The sequence below is a fragment of the Etheostoma spectabile genome, chromosome 5, assembly GCF_008692095.1.
Source record: "Etheostoma spectabile isolate EspeVRDwgs_2016 chromosome 5, UIUC_Espe_1.0, whole genome shotgun sequence".
Taxonomy (NCBI): domain Eukaryota; kingdom Metazoa; phylum Chordata; class Actinopteri; order Perciformes; family Percidae; genus Etheostoma; species Etheostoma spectabile.
Window position 1 is genome coordinate 15,515,688 of NC_045737.1, and position 15,417 is coordinate 15,531,104.

General features: G+C 39.6%; 1 protein-coding gene across 1 annotated transcript in view; it reads left to right on the forward strand.

Moving 5' to 3' along the window:
• Positions 1-6,360: 6,360 nt before the first annotated feature.
• Positions 6,361-15,417, forward strand: part of npffr2a (neuropeptide FF receptor 2a) — a 28,015-nt gene continuing 18,958 nt past the window's right edge. The window contains exons 1-2 of the mRNA XM_032516434.1: positions 6,361-6,618; positions 11,925-12,259. Coding sequence (XP_032372325.1) covers positions 11,932-12,259 — 328 coding nt within the window. The 5' untranslated portion in view covers positions 6,361-6,618; positions 11,925-11,931. The remainder of the gene's footprint in view (positions 6,619-11,924; positions 12,260-15,417) is intronic.

Genomic DNA, 15,417 nt, shown 5'->3' on the forward strand with positions numbered 1-15,417 from the left:
ACACACACACACACACACACTTCGCCCCCCACTCTCTGTAGGTACTGTGCGTATAAAACTGATATTCTCATTCTGTGTTCAGCTATACCTGACAGGACTGCCTTCTTGTTACCATGGTGACTTTCATAAGAACTGGAATGAAAAAAAGATTTGAATCTAAACCAGGAGTTTTTTAGGCTGCAACATTTTTTGTCACATATAGCAAACGTCTCCTCACTGAGGAGGAAAGTGACGTCACCCAACATCGCTTAGAGGACCTTGACGAAGAGCAATCAATTTTGATGTTTTCTTTTCTTTTGAAACAAAAACTAGAGTTCTTGCATAACAGTTTCATTCCTCATACTCGACTACATAGCCAGTGGCGGCGCCAGAGATTTCTTTTTGTTGGTGCTATGGGGTTGCTCAACGTTTCAGTGAAGGTACTCTGAAATGTAGAGTTTCCCTTGACACATGTAGCCTACACACACACACACGCAGATACGCTCCCACCTCTGCAGCAGTTTGCTAAGCGGGCGAACGAGAGGGAGAGAGAGATTGATGTTTTTCATGCAGTTAAGCTGCCGATACAACAGCCCCATGGAACTCTGATTAGCCCACCTTTTTCAAACATGTATTCAGGGCTATAGATATTCCAATGTCCTGTGCGCTGTATAACGTTGGACACGGTGATCCATTTTTTCAGTTCTGCAAAACAAATTTTCACTGTAATGTTCTGCTACGAGACAGAGATAAGAGTGAAGTTCTTGCATAGACCCCTGTTGGATGTATCCTTCAGTGTGACATTAGGCATCTTCAGCAGCAATCATGGCGTCCTGGTTGTTGACAAGTTCACCATATGTCTCAGTCTTATTTACAGGTTTTTTGATAAAGTCTCCATATGCTGATGTTTAGGTAGTGTTGGGTTTTAAAAATATAAAACAATGTTAAAGTTCTGAAAACAATGCACTTTTGGCTTATGTTCCCTGCAGCTCATCAAATCAACTGACCAGCTTTAATTAGCATTTGACTGCCTCACACCAACCCAACCTTCTAAAAGAATGAATTAGGTCACGTCTGGCATTTAACATATAGAAAGAAATCTTCTGCTACACAGCAGGAAATAACCTTCTGTCATAACCTTCTGTCGCCAACCCCCTGTTAATGTCCTAATCTAGTCTTGGACTTATAGGTTGTTTTGTCCCGCTCCCTGTGGATCCCTGTGACACTCAAATTAGTTATCAGACTCTTTTCAAATGTCTATTATTTATTAGATGGACCTACAAACAATGTGTCCGGTGTCCCTCGCTCTGAACCTGTTTGTTGTGTTTTTCTGTTGTCTTGTACGTGTCTGGATCCCATTGCTGAGCAACCTGGAGAGGCGTGGTCTCCATTCATTCTTCCAAGCACTCACCTGTTCCTGTTCAGCGTAATCACCTGTACCCACCTGTGTCTCATCAGCATCATCACCACCTGCATTTATACCGTGACTTGACATCCAATCCCCGTCGGATCATTAGTCATTCATTGTATGGTTTTGGCGTCCCTGTCGAGCTTCTGTGTTTTCTTGCTTTTTGCATTGTGTTGTGTGTTAACACATCTTCCCTGCCCCTGCGCCTCCATCGTAGATTCCTCCATGGATCTTCAGCACTACATACTCACCTTTGGATCTTCTCTACCCACTTCATCACGGTTCGGATTCTTCTTTGCTCCACTGCCACCTCACAGCAGCCTACCATTTAATTTCGGTTTGTCATCTGGCTCACAAACAATAAAACCCTCATCAGATTTCACTACAACAATTACTCTGCATTTGGGTTTTCTGCCAGCCGGGTCTGACACAATGTACGCTTGAGCCTCAGGAGTCCACTACAGTTTTCAAGCATCAGAAAAATAATTGAGGAAAAGACTGAGTCAACTAAAATCCTTTGACATCATTTGTGGGTGATGATTTATTTCCAAGTTTTTCAAAAGTGTATGTGGTAAACACTGTGGCAACAGAAAATGAGAATTTGTTTGTTTTTTAGTTTTAGAAACTTACGCTTTAAGTGTGGTTGCGTCATATTTTAGACAGTTCTCATTAGTTTAAAATGCTGTTCCTTCAGGTTTTGTCTCTTTGGAAAAGTTATAAAGCAAATTATCCTGAACATCTATTCTTAAAAACAGCTGTTCTCCTAAATACAATAATAGGACAATTACAAAAACATTTTCTACTATCCTTATGCTATTTATTGTGTTTAATGGTTTAATTACATTATCCCAAATGTTTTCAACAATGTTCAAACCTAGACAAATCTGTAATTTAATCACTGACAAAGTGTGTCATTTGTTTGCCTGTCAAACACAGGAAATGCCCCAAAACAGCATGATATTGTAGAGAGTAATTGTACATTAGTTATACTCAGTAACAGTAACACATAATTTATTATGCCAATTTTCTTCAGTAATTGCATGCCACTTTGCAACACAGTATTACAGTAAATACCTAATTTATTGATGTAATATTTCACCTCAACACACTAAGTTATATTTAGTATGATTGTTTTAGACACGATTAACAGCGCTGATCTACAGTAGAAGCAGAAGATGACATAGCTGTGAGATGGTACATATGAAAAAAAAGTATATTCTGTACAATGCGTTTAGATAATGACCACTGGACAGAATTTACCAACACTTTTAAAATTCCACATACTGTACATAAAATGTCAACTTGTTGAAGGGTTAGCATTCACTTTTACAACCAGTAACTCCTTCAGGCCTAGTGTGAAGCTCAAACATGAGCCTACTTGGTGTTCTTGAAAAATCCCTCGTCTCCTCTTAAACAACCGAGGGTGGTGTAACCAACACATTCTCACTCCCCTCTGGTAAAATATGGACAATTGGTCATGTGCCTTTGACGCTGTTATTGACACTGAAAGTCTCCTTTAGAGTCCTATCTAAATGTGCTTGGTCGAGACTATTGGCGTCTTTTTGACACTGTTATGTTAAGGAAAAGGTTGTGGGTGGGTTTACATTTCCATGACACGTGGGAACGGGACGGTTGGGTTGAGGAAAAGGTCGTGGCTGGGCTTACGCTACCGTGACACGTGGAAATAACGGGACCGTTAAAGAAATAAGCATCTTTAAGAAAGGTGCCACGTGGGGGATAAATCGCTGTCTCCTGGGTGAAAGTCTTGTGTTTGACCCATCCACCACACCAACCGACCTTCAAGCGGAATTTCTGCCTTACATACTACATGCTGAACCCCTGTGTAGCTGCTGCTCTCTCCAGTTTGTTATACAAACATGCTGAAGGGCACCTTCTTCGTCCCTTCAGACGCTGACAGCCACTGTCCAAACGTCCCTATTATACAAGTTTGGAGTGAGAATGGGTTGGTGTAACTCACCTCCCAACCACCCTCTCTTCTTTGTTGGGCCGGGCAACATATCAACATCAATTTATGAGGCTAGATTTTGTCTTAAATTATGGATATCGCAATATTGTGATATGACACATTGGATATCGTAATATTGTGATATGACAAATGTTTTCTTTTCACGGTTGGTTTTACAGGCTACATTACTGTACAGTGAGTAATTTTCTGAAATTACCAGACTGTTCTAGCTGTATAGTATTTGCATTTACCCACATAGTTATTATATCCACATTACTGATGATTATTTATCGAAAATCCCATTGTGTAAATATCGTTATGTAGGTATTTGGTGAAACATATCGTGATCTTTGATTTTCACAGAAAAAAAAAAAAAAAGATCCTTTTCAGTTTCTTCCTGCTGTTGATTGCAAAATGAGCAGATAAGCTCCTGGAACTAGTGGCAATTATTGGAGTCTATTAATGCACCTGGCTGTACTCAAGTTCACCAGAATTAGTTTACATTTTAATCAGCAAAAACGTCAACAGAGTTGGATTACTGGATACAGCATTAATGTACCATCAACCAAACAGCAGCAGTGTTCATTTTGGTGCTGCTGGGGCAGTATGGAAATCAAAACTCATCTGTTGAGCAATCGGCCAATTCGAAGATGCAGTCCACATCAAAGTTTCAATGGTTTGGACTTTGGTGCTCAGGCATTAGCCTGGCTTCACCCTCCTACGTACTTACCCTCAATTTTCATTTCCCTTCTATACTGTGTTGGGTTTTCTCCAGCCAAATTTTTGGCGGTCTAACTTAGCAAACAAAGGGAGTGGCTGCAAACAATGACGTTGTATTTCTGTGCGAGCGAAGCCATTCAGTCCGTTGTGGCAATGTTGCCAATATCCAGAAGTTAAAGCCTGAGCAAGAACAATCTTTGTTGAATTTTGTTGGTGGCCATGATGTTGTGCCCTCCTCCCCACGGGGTTCGGGAAAAGTTTGATATCCCAGCTCACTCTGTTAGTGTTGGAGGATTTGGCTAATACAAACACACACATGCTCAGGACCTATTCATGCACAAATGGAGAGATGTCAGAGTAAGTGGGCTGCCAGTGCTGGACCAGCGCACTGAGTGGATTGGGGGGGGGTACTAGCAGGTGTACTGGCGTCCCTGCAGTAACCATTCCACACTCTGTACTTCGGACCGTACTGGAACTTGAACCAGCCACCCACCGGTTGCCAACCCAACTCCCTACGGACTGAGCTACTGCCACCCTGAACCATGAACCATGCATCAGTCATTGTCCCTTACTGCTGGTGAAGCTCAAAAGAAAGTCAATCAAACTCAACACTGTTAAAGAAAACGGTTAAATTGTCAACTGAATGATTGAGTTTTCATGGGAGGTTTTCATTTACAGCAAGTGTTTTTTTTTGTTTTTGTTTTTTTTTATAAATAACAAGACCATTTCCTAACAAAATCCCTACTAACTCTGGCTGTGGTTGGTAAAACCTGACCTAAAAAGTTCACACTGATGTATCTCAACGATTGGATGGATTGCCATGAAATTTAGTTCCTCGACATTATAAACTAAATTAAACTAAACTGCTCAGCAGTTGCAGAACTACTTTACAATCTACTTTTGAGACTACATTGGTGGGGTTTTACCTCTGACTGACGTCTGTGTATAAGTGTTTCTTAATTAGTCAAATTATTTATTTAATTAGCCAGTTAATGAACTGGGTGGACCGAGTTGGATTGACTAAAAAAACGATCTGCAGCAAAAGCTGACTTGACAGCAGGGTAACTTTAATCAAATCGCACTGAAAGCCACCAGCTGCTGCCTGTGGCCATTCGTCATCAGCTTTGAGCACATTTACAAACTTCACAACTCCTGTCCATTGCTCTTTGTTCAGCTTGAAATTAGTTTTAAGTCCTCTGTGGTTCTACAAACAAGAGGTGCAGTAAACACCGTGACAGCTGTACTAATTTGAACCTGATACAGATACAACTCAAATATATAAACTCTCTGCATTCGAGGCTTTATACAGATAATAGCGTTACTCAAAATCAATGAATCAAGATCATCAGGATGACTAGTTGATATAAGGTTGGTCAATATGACCAAAATGTTCTATCCCAATAAAGGTAATTTCATATCTCGATACCTATATATATTGCAAGCATGTTTTCTGCTAATTCGATAAATAAAAATTTTATATGAAATAACCACATAAAGCCTATTTTTTATAGGAAACTCCTGTGTGAAATAATTATTTGAGAAATAAAAAGCACTGAAAACTGATTTTATGAAGAACTTTACCGCTGAATGGACATGAACAAGTGCTACTATCAGAATGTGAAGCGTCGTCCAAATGATGTAAATATTGCAGCTTTTTTTTAATATCATTTTGATGATAAACATCATATCGCCCAGGCCTACTAGAAGCAAAAAAAAACTAGAGGAAAAAAAATCTATTGAAATGAGAAACTGTAAATGCGTTCTGAATTCGACAAATGAATTCAAACACAAGATGTGCTTTACACTTTCTGTAGGCTATATTTTATATGAATGTAGTTTAACTAATTTAATTTTTTCATTTCATTTTGGTTATTAAATTCCAGCACCCTTGGGCTTACACATGCTTCAAATTGGATTTGTTTGTACATTTCATAATCCACTTAAGTAGTGCGCACGTGTGTGTGCGTTTGTGTGTGTGTGTGTGTGTGTGTGTGTGTGTGTGTGTGTCTGTGTCTGTACCCTCAGCAGCATGCTTTTCTGCAGTGTTTATGCTTTTATAGTCCTATAAATTGTACAGCAGCAGTGCGTTGCGCGGCTCAGACCATCTGTGACCTGCTCTCCCACAAACACCAACACGTTAGATCTTTTGTCTAATAGCGGACTCTTGACATTTCAGTGACAGCAGCTGCAACAGATCAGGGGGGGGGGGATATCACTCAACCTGTTCATCCCACCCCCTTTGCTCCCGACGTCACCGCATCAAATACACAGACTGATCCGACTGTAAATCCCCCAGTTGCGCTCTGAGCGGCTGGCTGAGCGCACCCTGGTACACAAAGCGCTTCGCAGCGACGCACATGAAACCGGACTGATACTGAACCCAGTGGCGGACGGAGCTTAACTTTTTCTTTTTTTCCATGTACTGTTTGTGTCTTTTCTGTCCCTTTGATCTACGTCTGTCTTAGTCAGAGGAAAGTGGACATTTTTACTTTTCTTTTCCTCCAAGAACAAAAGCCTTTAACAGCTTGATTTGAAATAAACCAAGGTAAGACCAGGTAGTTTAGCGTTGTTTACTATTAAAACAGTGGATAATTGTCTGTGAAATGTATTTTTAAAAACTAATTTTCGAAGAGTGAATAAGACTCATTGCAACCTAAGCTCGTGAAGTGCTTGTAATAGGTTATCAAGGCGCAGTAAGTAACTCAAGCTTTTCGGTGCGTGCACGTCCTGTTCTCTATCCTTCTGTCTGTCCAGCTAGTTTTGTCCGCTTTGATGTGCTGCACGCAATTTGGACACAGACACGTCTTTGTCCAAGAGTGGTCAGTTATGCGTGTGAGACAGCTCCTGACGTTTGCATCCTGAAGCGCAGTTTGGTGCGTAAAGTTCACAGCAGAGGAGAACAGTCGGAAGCCAAACAGCCCGGGAAACCGTTCGTTTTTTTCAACAGTGCCGGTAAAGTGCAGCGACTGCTTTGCGCGCAAAGTGCACATCCATAGATATTTTCCTTCATCCACTCGCGCAGGTCCCGCTGTAGGCAGATGTGAAATCCGAGGCGCAGAGGCAGGGGAGCTTGTATTGTATATACCATACAATTATCCTCTAAACAACTGCTAACCTCTGACCCTAACCGTTTCCAATTCCATTATGTGTCATGCAGAGCTTGACGTGTTTCGAGCTGACGATAAGCATGATCCTTAAGAAGAAAGGATCTCAGGAAGAATAGGACTTGCAATGCTGGAGCTAATGAGCATCCCAAATACACAAACAAAAATGTTCAGTGTAGCTGCAGATATATCGTGTAGGCTAATTGCAGTGCTTATTTTCTTATAGGCAGCAACGGAAATTGACTGAAACATCAACAGCAGGTTGGACACGTAAATAGTGCTAAATTAATGAGATTGTAAAGTTGTAATTCAGTTATGGATCAGATGATTGAAAGATGTTGAAAGGTAGCCTATATGAGTCCAGGGTGATCGTTTGTATCAGTCTTAAAATAAGATAAAAATAAAGTAAAATGAAAGAGATTACATTAGAGCAGCACCATCTTAGTAAAGTTGTTTAGGAGTCTTTGGGGGAATGGTCAGAGAATAAATGAACAGTGATAGCCTAAACTCCCATTTTGTCATCTTTTGGACATCTGGAGTGTGTTAGCTTTAAGCCCTGATGGAGCTACTGTAAGCTGCTTATATTAGTGAGACTCTAAAATGTGTGACAACATCACGATTTAATGAGAAGCTTGTAGAGGCTGTTCTCTCCGGTTGTTGTGATGATCAGATTTTGAAGGGATGCTTAATGAGATTAAACTGACAGGACTCTGTTGGGTTTATGACAGTTAATGAACAGGCATTGCGGTTGGTTAATGAAGTTTAACCGACAGGACATTATACATCAACTTATGAGGTTATGGTCAGTTTAAGTCCTTTTAAGGCTCTGACACACCAAGCCAATAGTTGGCTGTCGGTCCTAGTTGAGCCTTCATCGGTCTGTTTTCATCTGATTGGCTGTTCAGCATGTAAACAAGAAGGAGGAAAAGAAACAAACAACTATGACAGGCACACCCAAGGGTCCTTTCATTTTTCATCTCATCTGATCAATCCAATACACATAGAGCTGTCAAAACTGGTCTAGAATTAAGTTGGAATGTTTATGTGAATGAATGAATGTCTATCTTTGCACATTATGTCCATACAATGGCAACGTAGCCTACAACAAGTTATACATATACATAACTACCTGTTTAGACATATTTATTCCAACAATAACATGTCTTTGTAACAACTTCACACACTCATTTCATATCATAGGTAGGCACATTGCTATCGCCAGATGACTGACAATTTACTTTGGGAAATTTTGGTAACCAGTGTTGATGAAGGCATGTTGGGTGGGTGAAATTAGCAAGCTAACGTAAGCCAAAGAGCCCGCAGCTGGCCATTTGGATGCAGTAACATGACATATAACATTTTTAATCATTAAACTAACTGTTAGAAGATAATCATAATCAGATCACATTTTTCCTCAGTGGTTATGGTAGCAGGTTTATATGATCTCTAACGTATTGAATTGACACAGCTCTTCGACCAGTCCAACCCCAGACTTATGCTGCTTATGAATGATTCTCCAGAATGACCTAATTTCACAGCAGGAACGAGAACCATCACACCACACTATAATGATTGCTCTCTGGTCAAACACTTCTAAAAAAAAATCACAGCTGTGGGTCCATCAGTGGACTGTGCAAATTCACTTAATCTTATGAATAAAAAAAGGACTCCAAGGAATGCATTCTCATTTTTAGCAATCAACGTGCTCCCCCATCCGTCAAAAACCCAATAGGTCCGGATTTGTTGCAGAACGGCCCAGTCATGAGGACCCACGAGATCTTACAAATTCATGTAAAATAGAACCACAAAACCAACAACAGTTTATGTCCATCCAGAGGAGTAGAGGGGAAACATCTATGTGCTGTGTTTTCAAGGTGTAGTGGCGGGAAGTATGATCGGCCACTAGCACGGTCTATTTTATTTAGAAAAGTAACCGGATGTTTTATTTTGTTTCTGTGCTCGACTTCCTGTCCCGCACTGTCGTGTGCTGAATTGCTGCAGAGCACTCCAGCGTCCGGCAAAAATAGAAGCTCTGCGTACCTGCTCCGGAGGGCTGTGGACTGCCGGAGCTATGCCGGAGTCGGAACGCAGCCTTTCTGCAGTCAGTGGAAACACACACATTGACTTTAATGGAAACCTAATGACTCAGCCGCTGTTCCGGAGCGGATCGGCAGACATTCTGCAACCGGTGGAAATTGGGGGTAAAAGTAGTAGTAGGAAGTAGTAATCAGGAAGATGTCATCTGAAACCATCAATCACCCCAGGTTCATCCCCAGGCTTGGGATATCATGGGCTGAATACCACAATGTCTCACTCATCACATCCTAAAAAATATAATCCCAAAAAAATGTACCACGTCCTTGGAGTACGCACAAGCCACATTTTAGGGTGGCACTGGTCTTCCATTTAGTCTAAAATAACAGATAAAAAAACTCATGCATCATTTGGGCAAAATGTGCTCATCTGCAGGAAACCAACACAGCATAAAATGTTTTTTAGAGAATTCTTTTTTTATTAAGGTCTTTTATGCAGAAGAAAGTCACGAGCAACATGCAATTCTGTGGCAAAATTGTGAATTGTTCACAATAATACTAAAAACATCTATTTGTCAGGACCCATGTTTGTGGGGATTTCAGTCTCAGGCCCTTATAGATTACGTGCATTTTATAGATCTCAAAATCTATCTATACTTCCTCAGTTCCTCCAATTAGCCCCAAATTTAATCAGTCATGTTTTATAACCACATTTCTTTAGCTCATCCGCACAAAGAAAGCAGCAGTTAGCCCATTGTGAGTCACCAATTGGGAGGTTTTTCACCGCCAGCGACGAGCAGGCGAACTCCAGATAATGGCTTCTACTAGGAGGCATTTGTTTTGGCATAAGTCATAAAGAAAAGGTTGTTAAATGGTCAGAGAAAGTGACCTGGATAATGCAGTAAATATTTTAATGCACAAACATCAGCAAGTTATGCTTTTGTCCTCAAACTTTTCCACGTAAATAATAATTACATACAGTAATAATCAAACATAATAACGTTTAATAATCCCTACAGCTAGACTTTTTGATGCAAATCTCTAATCTATTTTTTCACAGGGATTTACTGTCACAGCCGTTTATTTGCTGTTGACTTGGGAGGAAAAGAACCCACTTTAATATACTTGTGCACCCTAGAAATAGCTATTGGCGACAGAGATGTTTTGCATTTCTGGATCCATTTTGTTGTACACTTGTAAACAACAGTTATTGTTTCTGTTTCTCACAAAATGTCAGTTTTCAGTAAATCTACAATGAAGTGAGACTGCAGAAGGACTACAGACAACACTGTCAAAAAGAAATGCATGCAAACAGCGTTTTAAGATTCCTGAAAAAGCATTGCTTGCTCTCTGCTGTCATCTTAAGTAGAGTAGAAGAGGGCGGTTGAGGGTTAATAGGCATGCCAATAGCACTTCGTCATGAATTACAGTAATGACTGAAATACACTCAACATTCAAAATTGTTGTTAGAATAGAAAAAACAATGCTTCATATCAACCAGTGGTTAAACTCTTTTTCATGCATTTCTTTGCTGAAGTCAGTCCTCCCAGTCTTTTTACTTTTTTATAAACCGTTAACGTTCTGCCTCAGGTCTGTTACGTCCCCCAGTGATGTAAAGCAGCCATTGTCTGCTTTATATGGGTCCCACTGTACTGGATGTGCTCTACTGGATGCCTTTCTCCTTTATTTTCTTACACATTAAGAGCATGTAATACTGTCAGTGATCTTAATGGGTGCTTGATCGATCACTTAACTTTTGGCACTTGTCAATGTTCAGAGACATATGCCATTTTTCAAAGATGTGTAAAGGGCTGAGGCTGATTTGTGTCTGGTTTCCATTGGTCTATATCCTTGACGGTCCACTTCTGGGATTGCTCCATTGTCGGATTTCACTCATTTAGACCAGATTTCTGTTGCCTTGGGCTTCCTTTGTGTTGGCATTTTAAACTCCGGCCGATTTATCAGGACTATGGTTAACCTTTTCTCAGATCCCCGCAGGGTGAATGCAGACAGCTAGCCAGACTCAGGGGCGTTTCTAGGACTTGAGGAGGTTCGGGGCTTAGCCCGGATCCATTTAAATAAACTGAATGCAATGCAAAACAGCATGTGGCTTGTCCAGCTTGTTAAGGAGGGTCTGGCAAACAAGATTAGATTTTTTTATAAGAGCCGGTGATACGATGAATTATGAATACTACATTAATGGAAATCATGTGACTATGTCATACGTGTGCTGTAACTAAAATAACTTGCATTACTATTTTAGTTATTTTAATTTTTAATATTAGCATGAGCCATATGACAATATGTAATGTGAAAGAAGTAGCTCCTGGTGACAAAATAGTTCTCCTGACTCTGCAGATCCACCATATAATAAAGGTGGAATGTTAGTTTTGTTTCTGCTGCTCCATCTCTAATTAGTTTAGACCTTTTTTCATGTCATTAATGAAACCTCGCAAAACAGAACACATGCTAAGCATTTCGGCAATGGTGTACAGCTTCCATTATTTGATGCATTTTTGGTTAAAACATTTTTTTCTAGCATGAATGCAGGAAATGCATTATTGTTCCATTTTCAAAAGGTATTTTAAATGGGGTTTAAGTCAAAGCATTATTAATAATCTCATCAACTGTTCAATAAGTTCCCATTCTTTGAAATTACACTAGAAAGTTGACTGGTCAGCCATAAAGTCATCTACTCGTTCTTTATTTTTCAGGTTTAAAATGAACAAAGGACTTGAGAACAACTTGACTCAACTGCATGACAACTGGACGTTTCACAACTCCTCCGTGGAGTATGTCATACCCAGGAGCAACATCACCTATGTTGGATTTTACCTGCATCAGCCATCCACAGCAGCCATCTTCATCGTGTCCTACCTGCTGATCTTCCTTGTGTGCATGGTGGGAAATGGAGTGGTGTGTTTCATTGTGCTGAGGAGCAAAAACATGCGGACTGTCACCAACTTGTTCATCTTAAACCTTGCTGTGAGTGACCTCCTGGTTGGGATTTTCTGCATGCCCACAACACTTCTTGACAACATAATTACAGGTGAGCCAGTAATGTGAAGCTTTCATTGTGTTGCTGTTGTTGTAATTTGGACATTTTTTTGGCAAGCTGGCTGCGAGGTCATATAGGTAACGCAGTTGGTTGTTTTAACTCCGTCCAGACTGAAATTTCGTAACTACAACTAATTGATGGATTTCTGTGAATTTAGGAAGGGACATTAATGCTCTGAATATGACTTTTATCCAATCTAGTGCCACCAATGGGCCAAATCTCCTAACACTTAGTCTGATGACAAGATAGCTCAAAAAACTACAACCCAATCTCAACAACTTTTAGGAGAATATCCATAAACTTTGATTAAGACATTCATGGTACCCAGAAAGATGAATCCTTATGATCCCTTATTTTTCCCTCTAGCGTCACTAGCAGGCTGACATTTGGAGGGAAATGTCTCAGCAACTATTGGATGGATTACTATTAAATGTGATACAGACATTTAAGTTAACCTCATGATGTAACCTTGTCGATACCCTGAGTTTTGATCTTGCTAATAGGTCAAAATTTTCACTTGTCCAACACTTTAGTTAATGAAACTATACCTCATAAACTAATTACTTGATTGCTGTCAGTCTCAGGTACAGTTTAATATTAAAATGTAAGGGCTAACATACTACAAAGGTCCATCTTGACATGTTTTGTCTCACTAGTTCTAAAGATCGATGCGGCAATGTAATATCTCCATTTTCCTTCAATTAACTATTTAGCTTTTGGGTGTGTCATGATGCATCACAGCTTCACAGGGCTGCTAGCCCTGTTATTCCTTTGATTAACCTTGTTCCCTAATGCATAACCACTGATTATAATTAATTCTCTGCAGGACTGCCTTTGTTTTTTAGTTCAGACTTGAATTAATATGGACTAATAAGAGGTACTATGAGGCCATCCCAGGCAACATGATTCTTGAGGCAATTCTGGAATGAACTATTGTTTTTTTTGACAGCCTGTGTTGATCAAAAGTGAAGAAGACTCAGAGGAGTTGAAACTGTCATAATAGTCAGGCAGGCTTCCCTGCATGCATGAATATGACTAGGGCATGTTTACACATTGGGCTGATTAGACTTGACAGTTGGCTTTTTGTGATAAAAATCTCACAGGAGTGAGAGATTTTGGCTGAGATTTAAGATTTATCACATAGACTGTCCACAGAACCTGCAATGACTTAATTTCATCAGTTTCAAAACAAATAAACAATTAAAAACCATACATAATAATTCCGAATAGATCCAAGTTTTCTCTTTACTGACTAAAATCAAGATCATCAATTTTACAAAAATCACTACACCTGGAACCTCCTAAAAGGTGCGCAAAATTAGGATCTAATTTTGTGTGAAGAGTCAGCTTGAAAATACTAACAAGAAAAGCCTGTGAGCATGTATCTTTTATTAAATGTCAACTGAATGACAAAAATGCTGTGAGCAATCACAGCTTATTATTTTGTTGTGCAGTGACCGTATCAAGTCAGCATACACCCACAGATACATATTTGTTGTAAAATGTTTACACCTGGCATTCTCAATTCTCTGGTATTTCTGCTAAACACCTAAAATGGAGACGTTTGGAAACGCTGCTTACTGTTTTAGTTTGAAAACTACAACGTTGCAGTTTAATCTGAACAGTCAGAAACGGAGACCTTCTGAAAACAATAAAATAGAAAACCACGTTTGCTCTCTGACTGGATCTTATGAGTCCATATGCAGCCTGTTCTCATGAACCATATGTTTGAAAAGCTACAAAAACATAAGTACTGTAATTCATATGATTCCTACTTTTTTTTTTTTTTTTTGCTGGGCGCACCACATTGACTGCTGCTGTATAAGATTGCGGCTGGCTGCGTGGGGAGTTGCTCAAGGCTTTTCGCACAATATCATACAAACCCGTTCTTAAGCCTTAAAATTCTCTGAACCTCGTGACAGATAGCACCTGTGTTGCAGATAAATTCTGCATTTTATAATGCTACTACCACCTACATGCACAGATGCAAGCTTTTGGAGTGATTTGTGACAATTCACTTGTGAAACGCTGTTTTGTAGTGTGGATGTAGCTTAAATCCCCTTATTTACCTCCAGAGATTTATTGTGGGTATAATGAATAAATAGATAACACTACAACAAATTATACATCTAACGCCTCTAAACAAAAGCAGCAAAACAAAGCCAGTCTGTCATTAATTTATGAATCGGGAACATGTCAGAGTCTGACATGGAGTTTGGGGAAATCCTGCAGGGAAAGTGCTTTAGGTCCTTTAATCCCTGCTACAATGACATAACTCAAAATGAAATCCCAAAATGTTATGGACAGCTTAGAGCTACCAGAAGCATACAAGAATATAATCGTATCAGCTTTGCATTAGATTATCACATTTAAAATTATGTGCTTTACTCTATAAAGTAAATAACTTCTAAGATATGAACTCATGGTACAATCCATTCTCACAGTGAAAATGTTCTCTTTCACACCACCTATCAGGGTTGGTGGGAGAGTTCTCTCATCAGGGTTCAACCCTCCTTTTGGAAATTCAAACCAAGTCAGTCAACATGGGTACATCCCTGGTCATATTCAGTGAACAGCTAACATCACATACTCCAGGCCATCTGTATATCAGCATAACGAAGGTTTTCTAGTAACTTTTACAGTAGGGTGAAAAAAAGAAAGCAGATTCTGTGATTGTTTTGCAGTGATTACGTTGACGGGGCGCATTGCGGCCGTCACGGTGGCGACGAGTTACCTAATTCATCATTCAAATACTGAGTCTAAAGGTTGCCTTTATATGTTTGTTTAACATATTCATATGTTTTGTTAATTTTCCCAATGTTTAAAATCATCTGTTAACCTACCCATTCTTTAATTCCCCACAGTAATCCTTTTTTAGGTACACATTTAGCATCCAATACTTCAATACATTCTGTTTAAAACCATACCGTACTTCACAAACATTACCGGATATAATAACCATGCACACTCAGATCTTCGTTAACTACGTGTCGGTTTAGGACTTCCAAGGTAGCAGGAAGTGACCCGTATTTTCAATAATACATATTGTAAACCTCAAGATATCTTGTGGTTTGTTGGAACATTTGTGTTAATTATATCTATATTATTCTGCATATTTATGCATAATTTTGGCTGTTTTGAGCTTTGAA